A 23,122-nucleotide genomic window follows, 5' to 3' on the forward strand; every position below is an offset into this window, starting at 1 on the left:
TCCCTTGCACACAAAACATTTGCTTAAATCATTTTTTTACAAATGTTTAAAAATTTTTTGCAACTGGGACAAAATATATCTTCAACATAGTGTCATTTTGCTATTTCCTTGTTTTATCAGTGAAGCACTGAAAATTTACTCAAAACTACCTAAACAAACAATCCTAAGAGCACACTTGACAGTACTGATTTATACAAACACTTGTGTCTTACTGAAAAAAACGGAGGCTCATGAATGAACTAAGAAATCACTAAAATATCACAATTTTAATATCATGGAGGTATTTATGTCTTTAGCCTTCAAGTGGAAGATGTTATATAATTTTCTGTTACATTTAAGTATTGCAGGCATGCATGCTGTAGAACATGGAAGAGCTGTGCTATCATACAATTCAGGCACCTCAGTTACTCTAAGCACGATGAGTATGCACACTCATAAAAAGAAATCACGAAACATCTTTTAACTGTCTGTTGCCATGCAGAGTCTCTGATTTCTTGGTAGAGATAGGTACAGGGTTTTAGGAAAGTAATAGATTTTTTTTTCCCCTGGAGTACATGTATATTAATACGTTTTACGTAATGTAATTCTAGGTGGAAGCTCAGATATGAAAAGCTGCAGTGGAGTTAGTTTATACTGGATCTTCGATAGGAAGGAAAGTATATTTAAAAAAAATTTTTTAAAAAAAAGGTTTTAAAACCATGGCTACTATTTTCTAAATACATTAAAATACTAACTTTATAGTCTAACAATATTCCTAATAGGATTTATGAGAACTTAGTGCAATTTGCAGCTTCTAATGGTCATAATAATCTTTAGATTTTTCTGTAATGCCTAATCAGTGCTAAATCAGTTTGTTGCCTTCGTGTGGGATAAAGGGAGTGTTTCTAAACAAACTTTAGAAATTCAGTAAACCATTTCAGGACTGATCTGTATGAAAGATGTCAGATAATTACTATGATAGAACTGAGAAATCTGGCAAACTGGCAAAGGAGCTGGTTGTACATGCACTAATGGATTATAGTTAACGTTTTCCAGAATATAAAAGTAACTGTATTAGTGGAGTCTTATAGTTCTGTGATTTCCTAGTATTTCCACTACTCATTTTTGCATCAGTATCATGCAAAAAAAAAAAAAAAAAAATTGTCATCTTAGATTGCCTGCTAAAAAAAAACTTACTTTGCTCCCAAGAGAAGTACATCCTTCCAGTCTAGATGCAACATTAACTAATAAAACAATCATAGCTCAAGTACCAAATTTGTTGTCCTCTTTGTTCAAAATTTACCAAATACCTAGCTACAACAAAGAATTCTAATTAGAACGCAGTTGTATCTTTTAAGACATACACACATTGACAGAAGAGAACTTCCGTAATTTACCTTTTTTCCTGTAACTTTTTCCTGGTCAATCATTTCTTTTTGTCTCATGCTCCACAAACTTGCAGAGGGCACAAACATGCCCCACAGTCTAGATTGAATGTCGAAGCCTCTAGTTCCCCAAAGAGTCATTAAAATTTGTACAGTTTGTTATTGTATACTAAAATGGTGTTGATCACTGTGTGTGATTTAGTAAAATGCAGTTAGGAAAATCTAGTGTTGCTTGACAATGGAAACTATGTTAATGAACAATTAATGACGTGGGAACAGAAGAGTAGCTGCTGTTCTGTAGAATGCTAAGTGCTATTTAGCTAACTGTTAAAAGTTAATTGTGATTGTACTAAAATGAAAATGAGTTCTTTTTTTAACCTGATGCCTGTAAAATTTTTTCACAAAGAAATGAAACTTTAGATTCCATTGTGCATACTTTAAGGGTCTAATTAACTAGTTTGATTTCAGTCTTTACAACATAGTTGTCCAAAGTCATAAAATAACAAAAGAAAATGCATAGAACTCAGACTACCTGCTTTATAAAGTCTCCCACTTACTAATGCTTACCACAGGGGTATGACAGAAAATTATTCAAATTTAAACCTCTAATTGTAATCTCAGAAAAGCAATATAACTTTTATTTATCAGTGCTCAAAAGCTTAGATACAATAAAAAAAGAATTCATTCTACTGAGAATATTTATGAGCTTGTTTTCTTCTCCTCGGTGTACATATGAAATAGAAGCAAGCAATAGTTTCTTGTTCTTTAGGTTGCCCTGCACATTTTACTTTCTGTTACTTAGTTTGGTTTATATATGCTTTAGTATGAAATCTATCAGCATTTTGCTGCATTTTTTTTTGGTACTTTTTTGCATTGCATTTTTATAAATCTGGGAAAGAAGGGACTCCACTTGAAACATTACACAGTACAATAGATCTTTCTATTACATAATATATGCTTAAGAAGAAAAGCCAAGATAGTTTTCTAAACATTACTTTTTTTTTTTCATTCCCATTGCTGAGGTCAGAATGTGGCAGTGCATGGAAGTGCAAGAGCTGGGAGAAAGCAAAGATGGGAGAGCACCCATTATAGCTGCTCAGATTATGCTTGCATTGGGGCTGACTTTCAGGAATCCCCAAACACTGCAGCTGTCATGCTCGAATGCATATAGAGATCACATTAAGAATCCAGTGCCTAGTGCCAGCTATATTGTGATCATTTAGTGGTATGCCATATTAATCTTCAAAATCTGGAACTCATCTGGCAGAAACCACAATGTGAGGTGTCAAGAGCTTCTCTTCTATGTTAAGTTTCTGATATCTGATAGTGATGAATGGTGTTTAGGTACATTTAAGTTTGTAGTGAAGCTGCATTGTTGTCTTTTTTCTTTGTTTGTTCGTTTTTTGGTAACCTTGTATTCTTGGTCCATGGTCAATAAGGGCTGTTGCAGTCTCAGGATGTGACAAAGGCATGTCCCCATCTAATGAGTTAGAAGATAGCTTGTCACATAGTCTATAAACATTAATTCCAGAAATATATCTAGAAGTTAGACCAGAGACCAGGAAGCTGACGTATGTAAGGAAGAGAAACTTGAAAAAGCAAGTCAGGAATATCATAGCAGGATTTAGGGTAGGAGTATGAGTCAGCAATTAAAATTAAGGCCAGAAACTGGGGCCTAATCTATCTGTAACATCTTGAGGTCTCAGAGAGGAAAGACGCTTGGTGTCTGCTGGTTTGTTGTAGTTTGAACCTTTGGATGTGGCTGACTTCGTGCTTCCTCAATCTTATGATTGGCTGCCCCAGGATCAATCATGCAGTTAGAATATTATTGTAAAAGCAATGCAGTTGTAGGATGAGTAAGTGCTGAGCATGCAGTTGAGTTCAGTGGTTATTTAGCAATACTGGGCTCAATTTTCTGATTCCATTCTAGAAGTCTTATTTGTTCATCCACCAGCACTTACACTGGCACAGTTGTGTTGCCAGGCACTACACCTGAATTATTCAAGAGTTGCCTATAGCTCAAAAACTACACGTGGCTCCTCCAGTATCATGATTCATAGCTTTGAAAAAACACTTAAATTACAATTGGTAGGCTTTGTAGAAAAAGCCCAATTAAAAAGTTCTCATTTGCCAAAATCAATACTTTAACTATACTATAGAACAATGAAAATTAGTGCATGGAGGGGGTGTTAACATTTTACTTTTTGTGCTTGATTTGAATTTCCAAGGCTAATGGAACACTTTCCACCCACATTTCATTTGGTTTCTCTTAAAGAACATTTTAATTTTTCAAAATCATCCCATTTCCCCTTGACAAGAACATTTATCCTCTTGTTTTCATTTCAAAGAATTACCCACCCAGAGCTTTCTGCAAGAGGCAGCTCTCCAAAAGCTGTTTCTGAGAGAGTAATGTCTTTCCCTCGAGACTTTTACTCCCTGATGTTCTCTATTCTCATATGGAGTAGTCTTGGATGCATATTAGATTTGCTTGGGCCTTGGTCAAATCTGCATTGTTAATGAGTACTTGGAAGAACTTTTTTTTTTCCTTCCCATTCTGTAGGTGTCTTGAAGTGTGAAGTAGACTTAGAGAAGCATCAAGTTTATAGTGTTTCTTCCAGCATCTGTTCAACTTGTTTAGGGTTCTGTTAGTGGTACAGAGATTATTAAAAAAGCAGAGTTCTCATTTTAATTTTGAAGTTCTCTCTTGTACTATCTTTTTTTTTTTTTGTAATATGAGTGACTTAGTGGTTACAAGCACATTGCTGTGTGCTGGGGACAACCATCATTTGTATAATTAAATTTAAATAGGAGAGCTTGAAGATTCCAGCTGCTTTCTGCTGCATCTAAAAATAATTATTTTGCTTATCTTCATAAGGTCATTGTAATTAACGTATACTATTTCTGAAAGACATCATGTAGAAAAAACCCCAACAAATAAAGCAGAACAACAAGAAAAACAGAACAAACACCACCACTCTGCAGAATACTACATTGAATACTAATATAGAATACCATAGAGCAACGTCAGTATAGCAACCAATGACTTTCAGCCTTGCACTTAAATAAGACTGCCTGGCAATTGCCTGATGATTTGTCGTTGTATTGTTCTTGGTGCTAGGTTTGATAGTGACTGGAAGACTTCAGGTAGCTTACAAGAAATTATTCATGTTCTTAGTAGTTTAGTCACTGATCATGTGATATCAGTGTTCTATGATTCACTTCTTATGCATTTTAAATGGTACAGCAGATGACAGAATTGGAACCTGATGGTAAAGAAATGCTCATAAAATAAATGCCTCTTAGACCTAGGAAAAACAAATTTCTTTCTTGCAAAAAGTTCAAGACCTTCCTGGCATTATTCTTGTTGCCTTATGATTGCATTCATATGTAAGAAGGTCTCAGGACCGTGGTAGTGTCTATAGAACATCTTCTAGTGAGTACATTTACCATAAGCTTGGGGTTGTAGTAAAAAATAGGTAGTTTGCTCTTAATGCCTTTATTATTAGCTTTTGAATACTTATATTCTTCTAATTATTCTAGAAACAAGTGATAGTTCAGTTATATCTAAATCACAGATTGGAGGGAGCCGCCAGTTGGATCATGCACAAGAATGGCTGATAGGCCTAGGTTAGGATGGTCTTACTTTTGTTTGATTCTCACATATAAAATGGAACTCTGGTAACTGTAAATTCAAGTGACCTCGTCTTGCTGTATAAATGAAATATTCAGTCCTGTATCTCTTTGTATTCTCATGCATGTAGTTAAGGACTGGAAAAGTATATTCAGTTCCTACTTTCTTGTTTGCTTCAGAGAACTTTTAATAAAACATCTTAAGGGCATTTACAGGAGAAAAAAGTACCTTGTAGACTGTTTATATTTTTCTGCAGTGAAACAAATCTAAGGCTTATGCAGCATTTTGCAGCACTCTATTAAGGTAAATCGACTAACTGAAACATACCCATGCTACTTTATTTAGTTGTCACTCCGGTTTTTGCTCAGCAGAGTATGTGGTTAGAAACACATATACAAACGGAAATCAAAATGAGTCTCACACTTAAAAAAAACAACAAACCTTGTGGAGGTTCAAAAAATGCTGTAGAGGCATTCAGAGAGACTCTCCCAAGTGAGTCAGGAAAACCCCCATAATCACCTTCCCTGTTTGCACAAAGATAGTTTACCATAGCTTTTGTAACTTCCTTACACACAGTTATGTTTAGCAGGTCAGCTCTCTGAAAAGAAGCTACCTGCTGGTCAGTGACAGTTCTGAAACTGGAGTCTCTTCACACTGAAGGTCAGTTTTTAGCTTTTATTGAATTAGGAATTTATGCAATACAAAATATCAGACCTGATATTTTTCTCTTTACTAACATTATTCATTAACAGTGTACTTACCTAAAAAGCATTTCTTTTATAGATTTGGCAGGAAGGTTACATTAAATATTTGATAATGATCGTATTTGTAAAATTATCTGCTGCTACAATCCCATACAGGTTTGCTACTTTGTGCTGAGATGTACTGAAAACTGATAAGACTTTTGTCTGCAGTGCATATTTGGTTTTGTAGTACATCACAAGTACAAAGCTTTTCTTAGTGCAGATTAAGCCTTTTAGTCACTGGCACAGGGTAGGAATAGATAGCATAAAGTTTAGTACTGCTTCACTGTGTGCAAAATAATTACTCTTTACTTTAAGAGCATTCACCTCTGATGTGAGTTAGCTGCATCTGGATCTTTTAAAGCATAAATTCACTTCTGTTGGGTGAGAAAATAAGCGTGTTGACCTAACCACTAATATTAGGTAGAACATACTGTTTTTTTCCTCACCTTTACAGTGCAGAAAAAAAATATTTAAAACATCATTAAAAAGATCCAAGTTCAATTGGAAGCATGATGCCACGTAATACTTATGGTAGAAGCCTGGAATATGCACAGATAGAAACTGCTGAGATAGACATGTGCTGTATTTTTCAGCTGGAGGTGATCCGTATTGAACACTTCTGAAAAGCAGATGATTTAGCAATAGCTGTACACAATTATATATGTGCAAATAACTATTTTGGCTTTCAAGTTAAGGATATGCAGAACTGCTTTTCTGGTTAAAAAATCTGTTGGATGAAGGGCCCCCACCAGAAGAGGGGTGGCCAGCAGGGACAGGGAGTTGACTGTCCCTCTCTACTCTGCCCTCACGAGGCCCTAACTGAAGCATTGCATCCTGGTCTGGGGCCACCAATACAGGGAAGATGTGAATATGTTGGGAGGGTCCAGAGGGCCATGAAGATGATCAGAGGGCTGGAGCATCTCCTCTATGAAGACAGGCTGAGGGAACTCTTCAGCCTGGAGAAGAGAAGGCTGCTTGGAGACCTTGTTGCAGCCTTCTGATACTTAAAAGGGGATTATAAACAGGAGGGGAATAAACTTTTTACTTGGGTAGATAGCAATAGAACAGGGGGGAATAGTTTTAAGCTCAAGAAGAGAAGGTTTAGATGGATATCAGGGGGAACTTCTTCATAGAGAGACTGGTAAGGTGCTGGAACAGACCTCCCAGAGAGGCTGTGGATGCTCCATCCCTAGAGGTGTTCAAGATGAGGTTGGATGGAGCTCTGTGCAGCCTTGGCTACTACCAAATCTGGAAGTTGATGGACTTGCCTATAGCAGGGGAGTTGGACCTTGGAGTCCCTTCCAACCCAAGCCATTCTATTTTGTAAAAATTGGTACGGACCTCTGTGTGCTATATTTAAAAGCATTTTAGTCTTCTTAAAAACACTTGGGATAATAAGCCAAATACTAAAGAATTTAATAAACATTATGATTCCTGATGTCCCAGCCTTTATTTGCAAATTCCCCATTTCTCCAGCAAAACTTACACAGCAGCTGTTTTAATGCCTAAGCTATTTACATTCCATTAAGAGCAGAAAGATTCTGTAAGTAATGAATGAAATTATGCGAGAACACAAGTGTAAGCTTCAGTTTCTGCTTTAAAATTAGGAATTTAAAATAAAAATCAAAAGACAGCTGAAGAAGGTTTTTTGAAGCATGAGCTGGATGCCTATTCACCAAAGTCAATTTTTATTCAATATTGATTACTTGAACTTATGTATTACCAATGCTTTTTTTTTTTTAGATTGCTAGTCAGTATTCTTTCCCAGTCTGTCTTCATCTGACTGCATTTTATTATGTCATTGCTCAAAAGCCCTGACCCAACTGTTTTCCAGTATAAACAGCAGCCTGCTTGTCTCATCTCTACAAAGAACAGTGAATAGTTAATAGGGAATGTATTAATTGTATTTAAAGCAAAGGACTAGTCCCTATCTGTGATTTTGTGGGAAACTGGATTTATACAGTTAAAAATAATTATTATTGATGCCAAGTACTTACCTATTCCTTGAAAGGAAAACAGTCTATAGAGTAGCTCTTGCATGTTACTACCAAGATGTCCTAGACTTTTAAGGACATGCCTGTGGTTGGTAACAGAGAATGTGTGCGCTCTCATATCAGTTTAGTTGAACCATATGCTAAGCTGAGTGCTCTGTATTTCTTGAGTAGTGAATGCACTATCATGACTGTGAAACTCAGTTAAGATGTGAAAACAAATCTGGAAGGATTGCTAGAGAGCACACATCTCTAAAAGTATCTGCAGCTGCTCCTGTTAGAGTAAACCTGTCACTCTACTGAAAGTAGAGAATAACACTACGGAGATTAGTCTCCTGGAATTTTATGATCTTTCCTTTTGTAGGTACAGGATGGTTTGGATGTTATGTCTTGAATGCTCTGTTTTAAATTCTACATTGACAGTAACTGTTCACATGAAGTTTTTTGCTAGCTCCAAATGGGAGACAAGTAGTGCAGCTTTCTCTCCTAACTCTTCACTGCTTTCTCTGTCAGTATATTAGACCGAGGTTAGAAGCAGAATTGCCTCTTATGATGTAGCAATGATTACAGAAAGTGGTCTCTCACATTCATTGTCAAAGACAACCTGACATATAAAGTTTCTATTCTTGGTATATTAATGCTGAGTGGGTTGATGCCAGAATCTAATGATCAGGAATTTTCTGCTTGCCTTTCCTGAGGCTCTGTCTGTCCATCATATTGATTTTCCTGCAAACTGTGCACACCATTTCCAGAATATCTACACCAGTGCATGATAGATACCCAGCATGTCCTCTGCTGCTAAGGGCTCAAACTGAGAGCTTAAACAGTAACTTCACTTGTAAACTAAGGCTTAGGTCATTCTGAATCACCTTCCTACTGAACTGCATATACTCTGCATGAAATAATTAAATTAGTCTGTCTGATGATGGAAAGATCAGGATCTCTAAAGGATTGAATACGTAGAAGGGAGACATCCACATTGGCGTAGGGGTAGCAGTGTGAACCTAGCATTTGGTTGGCTTTCACTCTCTGGCCAATCAGCCTGGATTCAGGCACAGTATATTCTGTATTACCCACTATAAGCATGAGAGAGAAGTTATAGCACTGATAAAGGGAAAAGAAAGCTTTCAGGGGACAGTAAGAATTATTGTGGAGTGAGTAGTAGGAAATAAATAAAGCCCAGCTTCCTCTTGATTAGTTCTACCACAGATCTAATGCATTGTTTGGCAGGAAAGGCATTGGCTTTGGGTTCCTCTTCATGTGCGTTTCCCACCTGTATGAGGATGTGGAAATTGTTTCTCAGTGCCTAACATGAATTATGTGAATAGGATGAGTTTAATATTCTTTTACTGCATTGTGCAGTCTAAAAAAAAAGTGTCTTTTTTCCCCCTCTAGTAGTAGATACCACTTCATATGCTGCAAATCTGCTGTTTTCACCTACTTCTTCCTTTTTGTGTTATCGTGCATTGCTTCTGCACACTGTTCTTGTTTCAGATGATAACTATATTTGTCTTAGTAGAAGATAAAATATTCTAAAATGAGGCAAAAAGGTAAGTTTTGAAAGGACATAGAATTCTGTTTCAAGTTACCTATTCTGTCTCAGGGCAGTCAATGCAAAACTATCATTTGTTAATATTAACAGACCAGTAGTTAAAATGTGTGCAAGAGAAATGAAAACTTTGTAAAATATTGATACGTTTAATATCCTTGATCTTTTCCTAATATGGGAAAAAAGCACCCATGAAGCCGACAAGACAGATCTAGTCTAAAAACCTCCTTCAAGTTAATTCCTTGTAGTGTACAGTTCAAAGAAATGCATTAGGATGTTTAGGTCCACCACTGAGTATGCATTGGTTACCCCTGACATTCTGCATACACTGAACCTCATTCCATGCATTTCTAGATGCCTGCTTACTTTAGGACTGTATATGTCAGCTACATAAAAAACCTGCATAATCACTTAAGAATATCTCTATTCTGATGAGTTCAGTTACGCCACTGACTGACATGGATCAGTAGCCTAGTTCTTGTGTAAGAAATTAATGAATAAAGTTACAAGTGTTAAGTTCATCTGGTCATTATGTACAGCTATCTGAATATTTTGATTGTTTTTGAGACAAAGCTGTTTTTTGTTATCTCTCATCACAGAAAAAAAGAAGACAGACCTACTATGTCAGTAGCTAACTACCATCTTTCAAATAGCATGATAAACCAGCCTGCTGAGAGCTAGGATTCTGAAGAGGCCTCTTCCATGTTTGTGAAGTTATATGACAATTTCAATATGAATACTCTTTTTCTCCCCCCCCCCAGATTTAGAAGGAAATTTTTATCAGAATAACCAGCTGCTAAAGATGATTCTGACCATGCATCAGTTTATCATCTCTTCTGCAGATATGCTCCAGAAACTCAGTGATCTATATCCTTTGCAATAGTCACCTGCTCATAAGGTAAAAATTAGATATGTTTGACTACTCTAAGATAGTTAGGTAGAGGATATTTGAGCTAGGGATCCATTACTTTTCTGCTAAGGAAACAATAGACTTTTCACTTGTTTTTTTTGTCTGTATGGTGCCGCTTTTGTTTGTTTTAGGGTATGTGCTTTTTCTTTGTCTGGTTTAGCCTACAATCCACATAGATGGAGATGAAATTTCAGTTCAAGTTTTATGCAGGATAAATCATTCTCTATTGGCTGCGAAGGAATTATCTAACAGGTGTTAGATACTGCAAACCTGGGACCATTACAGATCTGTTTTTCCTATCCTCAGTACAAGTAGAGCAAAACACAAAAACATAGTTTTTAGAATATTCTAATGTTATCATCTGAAGACGACAATTCTCAACAAGTATTATTTCTCAGGCACTCACTCAAAATCATAGAGTATTTAAATCAAACTTTTCCTCCTGATTTGATACTATTCTAGGTGTCTGCCTGGACTCATATACATGTGTTTTTCCTTAATATTTTCTACTTATCTTAGCGCTTTAGAGAAGAAATCATCTGTGCTGTGTGTGAAGATATGCTATTTTGTAAGGTAAGAATACTCTTGCTTGGTAGTCATTAGTTGTCCCTGTGTCATACAAGGATGTATTTACGTATATTAAGATCACACCAAAAAGAGAAAGTTGCATTCCTTTAGCTTTTCAAGATTCACATTAGCAACTTGACAAAAAGAGACTCACACAGATCTATTGATATCAGTGCATGAGTTATTGGGTCATACTTTTCAACTGATTCTATATGAACCTGTTCCTTAAACAGCAGTAAGAATTGACAGTGCTCAGGAATCAAGAGCATTATGTCCAATATTATATAGGTCTATTAAAAAAATAGAGTGGGATATTGCAGCTACTGTTATAAAGAACTGTTTTATCTGTAGGTAGTTTTCCCTAGTAACTGTTCTTAGTCATTTGCAATGATCACAGACCACTTTTATTAAGCACAATAAAGTTTGAAAACTTAGTTTAGGGAAGTGTAGAAATCCGCTCATCAATAAAATGGGAGTTAGCCATCCTGAAGTAGCTGTAGCTTGACTTGCAGCTGGGCTTTGGTCTGCTTGTAGGGAAAAAGTGAATGACCGCTTTTATATTTCTTATTTGGTGGTGAGTTTTTTCTTGGTTTTTGGGTTTTGTTCTTTTCTCTCTCTCTCTTTCATTCAGAGATTAAATCTTTATCTTGGCTCACAATTTTTTTTTCCTCCCCAGTCCCACTGTAGGGGGAAGGAGCGAGTGAGCAGCTAGGTCAGGTTGGCCCTAGCCTAAATACTATCTCAGTGCGTGACAAGTCACATGTGGAAACTGAAATGAAATATGACAAATAATTTGAATGCCTAACATAGAAAAGTATAGTCATTTGAAAGTATTTGACGCGTGTGAGAATGAATCACTAGTAAGCAAATATTTTAAAAGCAACTTATTTTTTGGTTAATAGTTACAATTCTGACTAGCATAGTGCATTTTTTGGCAGAATAATTTCAAGTTTTAAAGGAATAGGTACAATTATTTACAAGCTTGTAAAGAAAATAATCAGCATACAAGTTGTCTAAATATTTTAATTTTGAATTATTGCAACTTCTATAGTTTAATAGAACTATTTTTTTTAATCTTGTAAAAGATTAAAAGTACCCTAACAATAGCATTTAAAGAACAATTGTTATCTCCCAAAGTTGGTCAAAAAGAAATAAAATCATGAACACAAGCAGTTATCTAAATTTCAGCCTTACTCATGGTAAAGCAGAATAAATATTTTTTTCCATTTATAATAGGTATTGGATTACAGAGTTTTGGATTATGTTCAAAATGGACTCTAAACTGTCAACAACCATGGAGGCATTTCAAGAACTGGTTAAAGCTAATGGTGAGGAGTTACACTGTCGTCTAATCGACACAACTCAAATGTGAGTGCCAAAGTTCCAATATAGTTGGTAAACAAAGTTTTGCTCTGAATTTCCTTTATTCAAACATAACACTCACTAGTATAACAGGATAATGATACCATAGTGGGTTAATTTTAGTCTACAATAAGTTCTATGTTACTAATTCTTAGCAAAGCATTCATACATTATTATACATAGAAGAACAGAGTGCCTTTCAAGAATGGGCTAAGTTGAACTGGACTGTTTTATAGAGTTTGTGCTGATTTTCTATGCTAGTTAAGCTTTATTATATCCAGGGAGCCTTATTGACTCAGTCAGTGAGAGAAGAGGGCATTTTGATTGAGTAACAGAGGAGGTAGAAACGTCAATGAGATATGTTAAGGAGTATTAAAGGGAATGTTTTATGTTTAGTAGGTCAAAGTCAGGGAAAGCAATTCTGAAAGTACAGTATATAATCTTGTACTGCTTAGTAATGTACTGTTTTTAGGTGCAACAAATACTTAAAGCAAATAATGTTTTGTCATGTAGTCTGTAATTCGTGAAAGATGCTTGCTGTTTAGAAATCCAAATATTAACTTTTTAATGCACTAAAGTGTGAAAATAATGCAAGTTATCAATTAAGAAGTTTCTTCTTCAGATGATAACTTTGGATAATTCTCTCTTAAAATTTCTCTAAAAAGAAATTCCAGGGACTGGTCTAGAAAGCTGACACAGCGTGTCAAGGCTAACAGCAGTAAGAAACGGAAAGTTTCACTCCTTTTTGATCACCTGGAGCCAGAAGAGCTGTCAGACCATCTTACCTATCTTGAATTTAAATCCTTCAGAAGAATATCAGTAAGTGTTTTACTTTAAATAGAGGCAGGAAGGAGGTAGTAAAGATGGGAGAGAGGTATCATTACAGGTTTAACCCTGAGGTGCAAGCACTTTGATGAACTGACAAAATGATTGTGGTGGAGAGTTAGCAAGATCAAGGTCAGCTATAGAGCCAGATAGGAAAGCTTACCTGTATATCAGTACAACTAAATGAAGTAGGTAAGGCTTGTTTCTTTGGCCCCGAGATTAAGTAGAATGAGCACAGCTCAGCTTGTTTCCCTATGACAAAGCTATCGTCGTTGTGCAGAGGGCACTGATGCATGCTCTGTATTGAAAATATTCCTTGGTTTGTTCTATATCCAAACCATCATCTCCAACTATTACTGAGATTGGTAGTGCCATAAGCTAAAAATTTTATCAATTTCTTTGCTAACAATGAAGCGCGTGGACTGATATGTGCCTGTGTCTTTGTCCATACTTTTTGTTTTACTAGTCTGAAACTGGACAATGATACTTATTGACTGACTACTAATTATCTGACTACCTTCCTTTTCTCTGCAGTCAGTTCAGAGAGGGTGTGAGTATAAAATATCTTAGGTAACTACACAATAGATTGAGGGAAGGAGCCTTCCGGGAAGTGGAATAAACTACTTGAACTTCTTCCAAATAATCCATTTCTACTAGAAGTGGTTGTGTAATTGCACGTAGAAACAAGCAGCACCCTTTGGCTCAGATCAGCCATCAGACTCAAGGGGGTTGAAGGAAGCCTGGAAATCTCCTGGAAAGCTAACTTCCTGTGACAGTAGGAAACAGCAATGCAATATTCTCATGCAGCAGATAAGTGCTTTTCTGCATAAACTGCTGCCTGTAGTAATACTAACATTCAAAGCTCATATAACTCCTAGCACTTTCAAAACTTTAAGCAGACATAAAATTATTAATGAGTAAAACAGGTATGATTGCAGTCACTTTCAAATGTGTCATGGGATTCCAACTATTACATACATGCATTTTGGGGTAGATTGAAATTTCTTAAACCTCAGATTGGAAAACAACGTGCATGAGTAAGAAGTTCTATCATTAACTGTTCATACAGTATATTTATGAACTATGAAGCCACAGAATCCTTTCCTAATTCTAACTTTGCAGCAAATACCAGGAGGGAGATTTCAAATGGCCTGCAATGTTATCAGTCATTGGAATAACTACTCAGTCATTTGAAAGTCAGAAAGGAATAGCTGATCCTCAAAATATATATAGCATGTAGTAAAGACTTCCGTGAGACATCATGGATCTCGCAGCAAAGAAAGTGCAGAAAGTGGTAATCACTAACTGCAAGTACGAGCATGCCTGCAAAACATTTTAACATAAAACTGTAGAATACAGGCAGCCTGAACTGTTCATTCCAATTCTGCTTTACTCTTGAGGCTTTTTAATTAGTCACTGCAATATCAGGCTGTTGCATTATCTAAGTACCTGGACTTCTTCACTGTATCAGCTCCTAGTAATCTGCTTACATCTAACCAGTCTAATAAGTTCTTGCACCAAAATTTTCTTTTAAGTTTTAAGAAGTACTAGATATGAATTTGTTCAGCATTAAAAAAATCATTTTTGGAAGGAGAGAGCTACTGAGAACAAAATATAACCTAATCAAACCATAATTGTACTGAAACTGCTATGAGGTTGATAATTATGTAGTCAAATATTGAATAGTCATCATACAGCGTAGTTGCTTAAATTTCAACATCCAGCCAAATCTGGCTGTAGTTCAGAATTCAAACAATAACTGTAAGTGCTGTGAAATCTTAGAGACAGCTCTACTTATTGTTTTCTTCCTGTTCTTATGATTTATCCCATTTTTTCATTTAATAAGAGGATTAATTCAGGTATCTGCTGTCACCTCTGACTTATTAGAAGTGTTATTAGTTCTTACTAAATGAGCAGAGGAGGAAGTTAAAGCAGAGGGAGAACAAGAAACAACAGTTTCACTATTTATGATATTTCCTTAAGGATCAATGCCACTCAGCATCTTTCTTAAACCAAAGAAATATAACATGTATGTAGAACACATCTACTATAGCTATGAAAGTTTTTAAGATGTCAATATTATTGTCCGTAATAAAAAGCATATATGCAAGTATCCTATCATGTTTTCTGATTATTCACTTTGTGTATCCTTGCTAATAGATTAAAAATAAATAAAGGAATCATACACTGCATCCATGAAAACAAACATTTGCTTCTCTTTGATCTTAATGGGAAGAATAGCTTCAAAGAAAAATATTAGTGCTTCGTCACATACACCAGTTCCCTAGACTATTTTAGGTCACTTGGTTAAATAAGAATTTCACAAGCTGCATCAAAATATTAAGGAATCTGTAGTCCTCTTAAAAAAAGTCTAATCTCAGTTTTATGCAAATCTGGTAGAACTTCTTTTGTTTGATTAGAATAGTTTAATGCAGGAGTGCTATATTTACAATGTATGTATCTATAACTTTAGCTATCACTGAATTACCAGATTAAACCGAGTTTTAAGCATTATCTCCCTCAGAGAACTAAATTCAGTGAATCTGCAGAGCCAGTGACACTGGGAGAGTTGAGACTTGCAAGATATACATGATGCAGTGATGTGATACAAATTAGGAAGAAAAGACTCTTAATCCCATTACTATGAGCTTTCTGCTTTGAAAAGAACAAAAGGAGAGGTTTCAAACTTATGAGCATTTACAGTTCACTAGTTATCTTGTTCTTCAGTATTTCATTTGTATTTGCATACAGGCCATGAGGTAGATGAATTTATTTTATTTTATTTATTTATTTTTTTTTTTTTGAGTTCTCAGATTATCAGAGCTACATTGTAAATAGCTGTGTGAAAGAGAATCCAACAATGGAAAGATCAATTGCTCTTTGCAATGGTATCTCTCAGTGGGTGCAGCTAATGGTTCTCAGTAGACCAACACCACAGCTTCGAGCTGAAGTATTTATCAAGTTCATTCACGTTGCACAGGTCAGTTAAGTTTTGATACATGATACTTTGACTTTCTCTGAAACAGTCCCTTAGTTTCTTTTCCCCCTGCCCCCACTATCAATTGAGAAAGAGAAGTTGGCAGTGCTCTCCATTTCATACATATAGTATGGATACTTGTGCCACGCTGTGGTCTTACACCAGGTATTCACATACTATAACACAAGAACAGACAGCAGCAAATATAGTTACCTTTAACAAGTTTCAAAGCACCCAAGAAAATTAGCAGCCAGTCTAATAATAAAGAAGGAATCACTTACACCTTTCCAAGATCAGGGCCCACTGGAAACTCCCAAAGGAAGCAATCTCCAAGTAGAGATAGCTTCCTTGTGGCTGCCATCCCTTAAATGAGGTTTGGGACAGAGGGTCCACCCCTTCTGATTACACAAGTGAATTGCTTGCAGCTGTGCTCCCAAGGCTGGCACACCCCTTCTCCAGGTGCTCAATCACTGGTTCAGGCTGTGATGTGATAGTTCCCATACACAGTATCTTCAGTGTCTCTCTGGTTTTCTCATATTCATTCTGAGGGAAATATTTTCAGAAAAATGAAATTTATATATTCTTTAAATCAGTTTGTGAAGTGCCAAGTTGAAAATGCCTGTCATTCCAATGTATGAATTGCTGTGATGACAAGTATACTTATGCTTCATGTGATAGAAGCTAAGCTATAGTTCTACTGATGTTTTTTTCATGCTAATCCATCTGTGACCATAAACAAGAAATTGGACAGTGCTGTTGCAGACTGTGGGAAGAGGGAGAAATACTGAGGAGTCCTTTGAAGACTTGCTGTATATCCGGAATTATTATTATTTAATAACAAATAAATGTTACACTCACCAAAATCACAATTTCAGTACTAGAGTGAATGAAGTCAAATAGATTGTGGTACAAAACTTCTAAGACTTCGGTCCTGAATAATAGAGAAAATGCAGAATTTGGATGTATATATGGTACAACTTAAAGCTTTAAATAATGAATACCCTTTGTTTGTATGTCAAAACAGAAGCTTCACCAGTTGCAGAATTTCAATACATTAATGGCAGTGATAGGAGGTCTCTGTCACAGTTCCATTTCCAGACTCAAGGAAACAAGTTCATGTGTTCCTCATGATGTAATTAAGGTTGGTATTGTAACTTTTATGAATCATGTAAATTTAAACTTTTTTGGTCACTTCACACAAAAATAAACAAGTTTACTTTGTTAGACGTGACATAGAGCAGAGGGAAAAAAAAGGGAAAGTTCCCTCACTCTTGTTTTTTTTTTTTTTTGTCACTTCATCTTCACAAACATCAGTTACTCCTACACTTTCAATGTCTCCTTCATAGATTTGTAGAGCTACTTTAAAGTTTCTGTTTAATATCTGGATACGAAAACATCTATTTTCATTTAGAACCACACAGAAGTACAGAATAGCATTCAAATGTGAAAGCAGACAATTAGTTCCTAGAACATCTGAGAACAAAACTTTTGCTGTTCATAGTAACACTGACTAGCTTGAGTCTATAAAATGCAAACACAGACCTCTGCACTTTAATACTGGAAAGACCAGTTTTGTTTATCTGATCTTTCCCTGTGATAGACTATCTAGTCAGACTTGAACAAATTTAGCCATAAGAAACACAATGTATAATTTTGCTGAGATTCTAGCTACTAAAACTAAGAAAAGGTTACTATTGTTTTTTTTTAAGCAATTAAATGGCTTTAATCATTTGCTCTTAAGAGACTAATACACTCTACTTGGCTCCTGAAAGAATTCCTATGGGCATCTAACAAACCTGCTTTGATCACAGAGTATAATGAACAGGTTTAATGAACAATGCATATCTGTAATATAGAGTAGAAATATCCCCTTCCACTGATAACAGTTGCAGTTCTTAAGATCCATTGACTCAGTTTAGCAAGCTTATTTTAAAGGTATGTTTTGTTATTATTGTTGCTTTTACATATTTCCTCACCAAGAGGAATATACATGTACTCATCATTTGAAAAACGTTTTGTATCATTTTATAGAAACATTAATAAAAACTCGGAAAATAAAGGCTGATAAGCAGTGGCTTTACTAGTTTAAAGTTTACTTTGAATTTTAACTAAAAAGACTGATTTGTGAAGGTTAAAAATTGAGTGGATAGACAGGAACTTCCACAGAGAAAAACAAACAAAAAAGAACTCTACAAATCACAGTAAAACATTATCCTATTAACTTTGTAATATTAGAATGCAGCTTTATGCCTGTATAGTTTTAATTAAGGAAGGTATTTATATTGCTAGACTTGGGACTCATTTGACTTGCACAACAAGGTACAGTGTATGTTTCTTTCTTCTTTTCAAGGAAAAACTTCTTAAAAGCACTGATATGCCATCCTGAATTGTAAGAATTCTGGCCATATTGTGATGACACAGTGTAGGTTTTCAGGTGGCAATTCCAATTGGTGACCTGGGAGCCAGAGAATTGCATTTCACATTTTAAGGTGAAGACGCTTGCTTCTGGGAAGATCAGAGACATGACATCTGCAGACACATCCCCTTGATTTGAGAGGGTTGTATTTTTTTTCCATTGACTAAATAGGGAATGTAGGAAAACTGGCATTATAGGCAGATAACATAGGTTATTAATTTAAGTGAGGTGAATAACTAGATTTCATGTGGAGCCTAAAAGATTTACATTTAAAAATCCATTTTGGGAGCCGCTGTGAACAAACTGTGTAAGAATAATATGGGAAATTACTGTGACATATAAGTAGAACAGAGAGAGTTTTGAAGGTCTGATTTTTATTTTATTTTTGACTATTGTCTTTTCATTTTTAGGTGTTTAATGAAATGACAGAACTGCTTTCATCTTACAGAAACTATGACTGTTATCGACGTGCTTATAATGAGTGCACTAACTTTAAGATCCCAATCCTTGGGGTCCACCTGAAAGACTTGATATCACTTCATGAGGCTATGCCAGACTACTTAGAGGACAAAAAAATTAACATATGCAAACTGTACTCTCTCTATAACCACATAAATGAGCTGATACAGCTCCAGGAAATGCCACTTCCCCTGGAGGCTAATATGGACCTTGTTCATTTGCTTACGGTAAGTCTATCGGAATAGAGAAATACTTCAGTATTTAAAATGTTTTTCCATTGCCTCAAACTGAACTAAATAGAGAATTATAATAATTATAAATACCTAATGTTATAAGATTCTACATTTTTTTCCGTACGGAAGTCTACATTAGCAAATGAGGAGAAAAAGTTAGTGATGCTGATTTACCAAGCAGCAAGGGTAGAAATGCCGCATGAGCATTGTACTTCCAATTATTTCTATAAAAGAAGAAAACATTTATTTCTGTTCCATGACAGTAGCATTCATTACCTCTGATCTTTCCCTAATGAAACACTCCGAATCCTCTGCTAACTGAGCCTAAGCAGGGAGAAAGGTAGAAAGCTTCCCTTGCTACATCATGAAAGCAGAAGATTGCATATAAGGCTGCCTCATGTAAAATATATAAATTTGGGAAGTTTATATGGAGGGGGTTACTCAAGAAAGGGTTAAACATACCACATTTCCAGCCAGGTTTCTTCTGGTACTAAAACTATGACATAAAAATCTGTCAAATATAGTTGTTTCAGTATGCTTCTAGTTATCTTTAGTGAGGGAATAACACTAATACTATTTAGCACATATGTTACAAAAATAGATTTTGCTTCTCCTTTTAAATTTAAGTACTATCTCTTGATTAAAATAGAAATTCTACCTTTCTTGTTTCTTAGATTTGTTTGGCCCTCTCAAGCATCTCAGATTGGATAAGCTATATAGCATTCCTTTTAGTTTATGGCTACATGCCCAGTTTCAGCAAAATCTGGTAGATAACATGCACATGCTCATGCACTTGAGATTATTTGTTCTTTTAAGGAGCAATCAGGGCCACAATTTCATGTAAGTATGTATTACAGGACATAAAATACTTACTTCACTTTAAAACAAGAGTTTCCCATCAACTAATATTCCTGGGCACATCGTTTTTCTGTTTGCTTTTTGTTGTTTTCTTTCCAAAAATCTGTGCCCTTTGCTTCCCTGTCAACAGGCAAATCAGTCTGAAGAGACACTTGAACACATTAGTCAATTATTCAGAGAAGTATCTTGACACTGGATTAATTTTTGAGTCTCAGAAACCACATTTAGATTTCTGAAAGAGAAAAGTTTGTAATGCATTTGCCTGTGGCTTTTCTATTCAGTCACATTTCTAATGTGATTATTCCCATGTGAATATTCAGAAACTGTCATTACTAGTTTTTAATCTTGGCTTGAAATTGTTTCCAGTCAATACATTATTTTCTATACTATTTTGCAGGACACATCCATAAACAAAGATGTAAATTTGGTAACTTTTTCAAATTCCCGAACTTATCCAAGTATAATGTTTCTCACTCTGCAGAACTGCAGCTGATAGTTAAATTCTAACTAAATATATACATGTCTGTCTTTCATCCTCATCATGCACTTCTTGATTCAACCCGGTTTACACAAGAGTTTCATGAGAATTAAAGTTGATGTTGAATTTCATGGACTGGTGCTTACATTGCCTGAAAGACTATCTATATATCATGGCAGTAACAGGTTTTTTCAGGTTACTTACTAACACGATGATGCCTACAGTCACTTGCAATGTTAATGTTAGAGATTTCCAGAAAACGGCAACAACAGACTGGAACTTAGAAATGCATCCATTTCAAATTACAATCAACACCTGTGCAGTTTTTTTTTTTTTTTTTTTCCTAGGTGCAAACTTGAAACACCAGTCTACCAAAAAATATGAATGCATGCCAGGAACAAGTAAATGAAGTAGTAGTAACTGCTCTGGGATTAAGCTAATGTTCTGTTTATTTTCAGCTGTCCCTTGATCTGTACTACACAGAAGATGAAATTTATGAACTTTCATATGCACGAGAGCCAAGAAGTCACCGAGCTGCTGTAAGGACCTTTCCAGATTCTTAACAAAATAACCTTATGAATAATGCAGTTAATATCCCTTGCATTCATCTTATTTTATTTTGGGCAAAACTGAAAATGGAGCAAAATCCATTAAAGCATAAAAAGTTTGGTTGATGATGAAACATAAAGGAGAGTGCATGTGAGACTTGATGCTGTATCAGGTTTCCTAAAAGAAACACAGATGTAGTTACTTGTACAGAGGCATCAGGCTTCCTCTTGAAAATCAATCCTGTTTCTTTTAAGTTATGAATTCTTCTGTGATTCAAATGATCAAATTCATGAGTTTTATGCTGCAGTTTTTGATCCTGTTTTGGAAAAGATCGTGAGCTTATAGGGCAGTCAGTGAATTGTGACAATTTAAGAAAAGACAGTTCAAGGAAGTTGAACTTGAACTATAACAAAATTATCAAAAATATGACATTGTGTCAGAGAGACCATTTCTGCAGTCTTTTATTTCATAGTCCATTGTTACAATTGAAAGAAGTATAATACCAAAAATATTTTAGTGTGGTACTAATAAAGTTCCATTCAATTTATTGTAGCCTTTGACACCTTCCAGACCACCAGTAGTTGCAGACTGGGCCTCAGGAGTAGCGCCAAAACCTGATCCGAAAACAGTCAGCAAACACGTTCAGAGGATGGTGGATGTAAGTACGGTTGGTCCATTTAACCTTATATCTCAGCTGTAGTCTTAACTGCCGGGTACAAAAGGATGCAAAGAAAGAAACAAGCTATTGGCTACATTCAAAACTGTGCTGAGTTTGTTAGCACTTCTGTCAGCTCAAAATGGATATTTCTGCTACCTTTAAACAGAATTAGCAGTGAGGCATGGGAGGAAATTCCTTAAATGACTAAGAATCCAGCAAGGAACGTGAAAGTTGATTTGTATTCTTCCAGAGTCATTCTTTCAAGCAGCCAGGGATTCCCACTCTAGCAGGGTCTTCAACATCATAGAAGCATGCTTGACCAACCTGGTAGCCTTCTATGATGTTGTCACTGGCTGGGTGGATGGGACGAGAGCAGTGGATGTAGTCTACCTTGATTTTAGCAAGGCATTTGATAGTGTCTCCCACAACATCCTTATAACAAAGCTGAGAAAGTGTGGGATAGATGAGTGGACAGTGAGGTGGGTTGAGAATTGGCTGACTGGCAGAGCACAGAGGCTCTGTTGTTGGTGGTGCAGAGTCCGGTTGGAGACCTGCAACTAGCGGTGTTCCTCAGGGATCAGTGCTGGGTCCAGTCTTGTTCAACATCTTCATCAATGATCTTGATGATGGGATAGTGGCCACCCTCAGCAAGTTTGCTGATGATACGAAGTTGGGAGGATTGGCTGACATGCCTGAAGGCTGTGCTGCCATTCAGCGAGACCTGGACAGGCTGGAGAGCTGGGCAGTAAGAAACCAGATGAGATTTAACAAAGGCAAGTGTAGAGTCTTGCGTCTGGGAGGAATAATTGCATGCACTGGTACAGGTTGGGGGATGACCTGCTGGAGAGGAGCTCTGTAGAGAGGGACCTGGGTGTCCTGGTGGCCCACAGGTTGGCCATGAGCCAGCAGTGTGCCCTTGTGGCCAAGAGGGCCAACGGCATTCTGGGGCACATTAAAAAGAGCATGGCCAGCAGGTCGAGGGAGGTGATCCTCCCCCTCTACTCTGCCCTGGTAAGGCCTCATCTGGAGTACTGTGTCCAGTTCTGGGCTCCCCAGTACAAAAAAGACAGGGATCTCTTGGAAAGAGTCCAGTGGAGAGCCACAAAGATGGTGAAGGGCCTGGAGTGTCTCTCCTATGAAGAAAGGCTAAGTGAACTGGGTCTGTTTAGCCTTGAGAAAAGAAGACTGAGAGGGGACCTGAACCAGGCCTATAAATATCTAAGGTGTGGGGGGCAGAGTGGTGAGGCTGGACTGTTTTCAGCAGTGTGTGGAGACAGGACAAGGGGAAACGGCCAGAAACTGGAGCATAGGAAGTTCTGCACCAATGTGTGCAAGAACTTCTTTACGGTGAGGGTGACGGAGCACTGGAACAGGCTGCCCAGGGAGGTTGTGGAGTCTCCTTCTCTGGAGATATTCAAGACCTGCCTGGACGCCTACCTGTGTGACCTGGTGTAGGGATCCTGCTTTGGCAGGGGGGTTGGACTTGATGATCTCTAGAGGTCCCTTCCAACCCCTATGATTCTGTGATTCTGCGATTACTGGTAGAATC

The 23,122-nt window shown here is 36.6% G+C and overlaps 1 protein-coding gene across 5 annotated transcripts in view; it reads left to right on the plus strand.

Annotated features, from left to right (window-relative positions):
- Positions 1-23,122, plus strand: part of RASGRP1 (RAS guanyl releasing protein 1) — a 52,852-nt gene that overhangs the window by 18,724 nt on the left and 11,006 nt on the right. For 4 of the 5 annotated variants that reach the window (XR_016466925.1, XM_090141250.1, XM_031593729.2 and 1 more), the window contains exons 3-11: positions 10,043-10,148; positions 10,702-10,764; positions 11,995-12,126; positions 12,786-12,939; positions 15,752-15,925; positions 16,947-17,063; positions 18,749-19,024; positions 20,825-20,905; positions 21,469-21,573. Coding sequence is in view for 4 of the 5 variants with exons in the window: in XM_090141250.1 (XP_089997376.1) it covers positions 10,043-10,148; positions 10,702-10,764; positions 11,995-12,126; positions 12,786-12,939; positions 15,752-15,925; positions 16,947-17,063; positions 18,749-19,024; positions 20,825-20,905; positions 21,469-21,573 (1,208 nt within the window). In the remaining variant the exon portion in view is untranslated. The remainder of the gene's footprint in view (positions 1-10,042; positions 10,149-10,701; positions 10,765-11,994; positions 12,127-12,785; positions 12,940-15,751; positions 15,926-16,946; positions 17,064-18,748; positions 19,025-20,824; positions 20,906-21,468; positions 21,574-23,122) is intronic. The other variant, XM_090141251.1, reaches the window with a different exon arrangement.

Source organism: Phasianus colchicus, chromosome 5 (genome assembly GCF_987193195.1).
Source record: "Phasianus colchicus chromosome 5, bPhaCol1.hap1.1, whole genome shotgun sequence".
NCBI lineage: Eukaryota > Metazoa > Chordata > Aves > Galliformes > Phasianidae > Phasianus > Phasianus colchicus.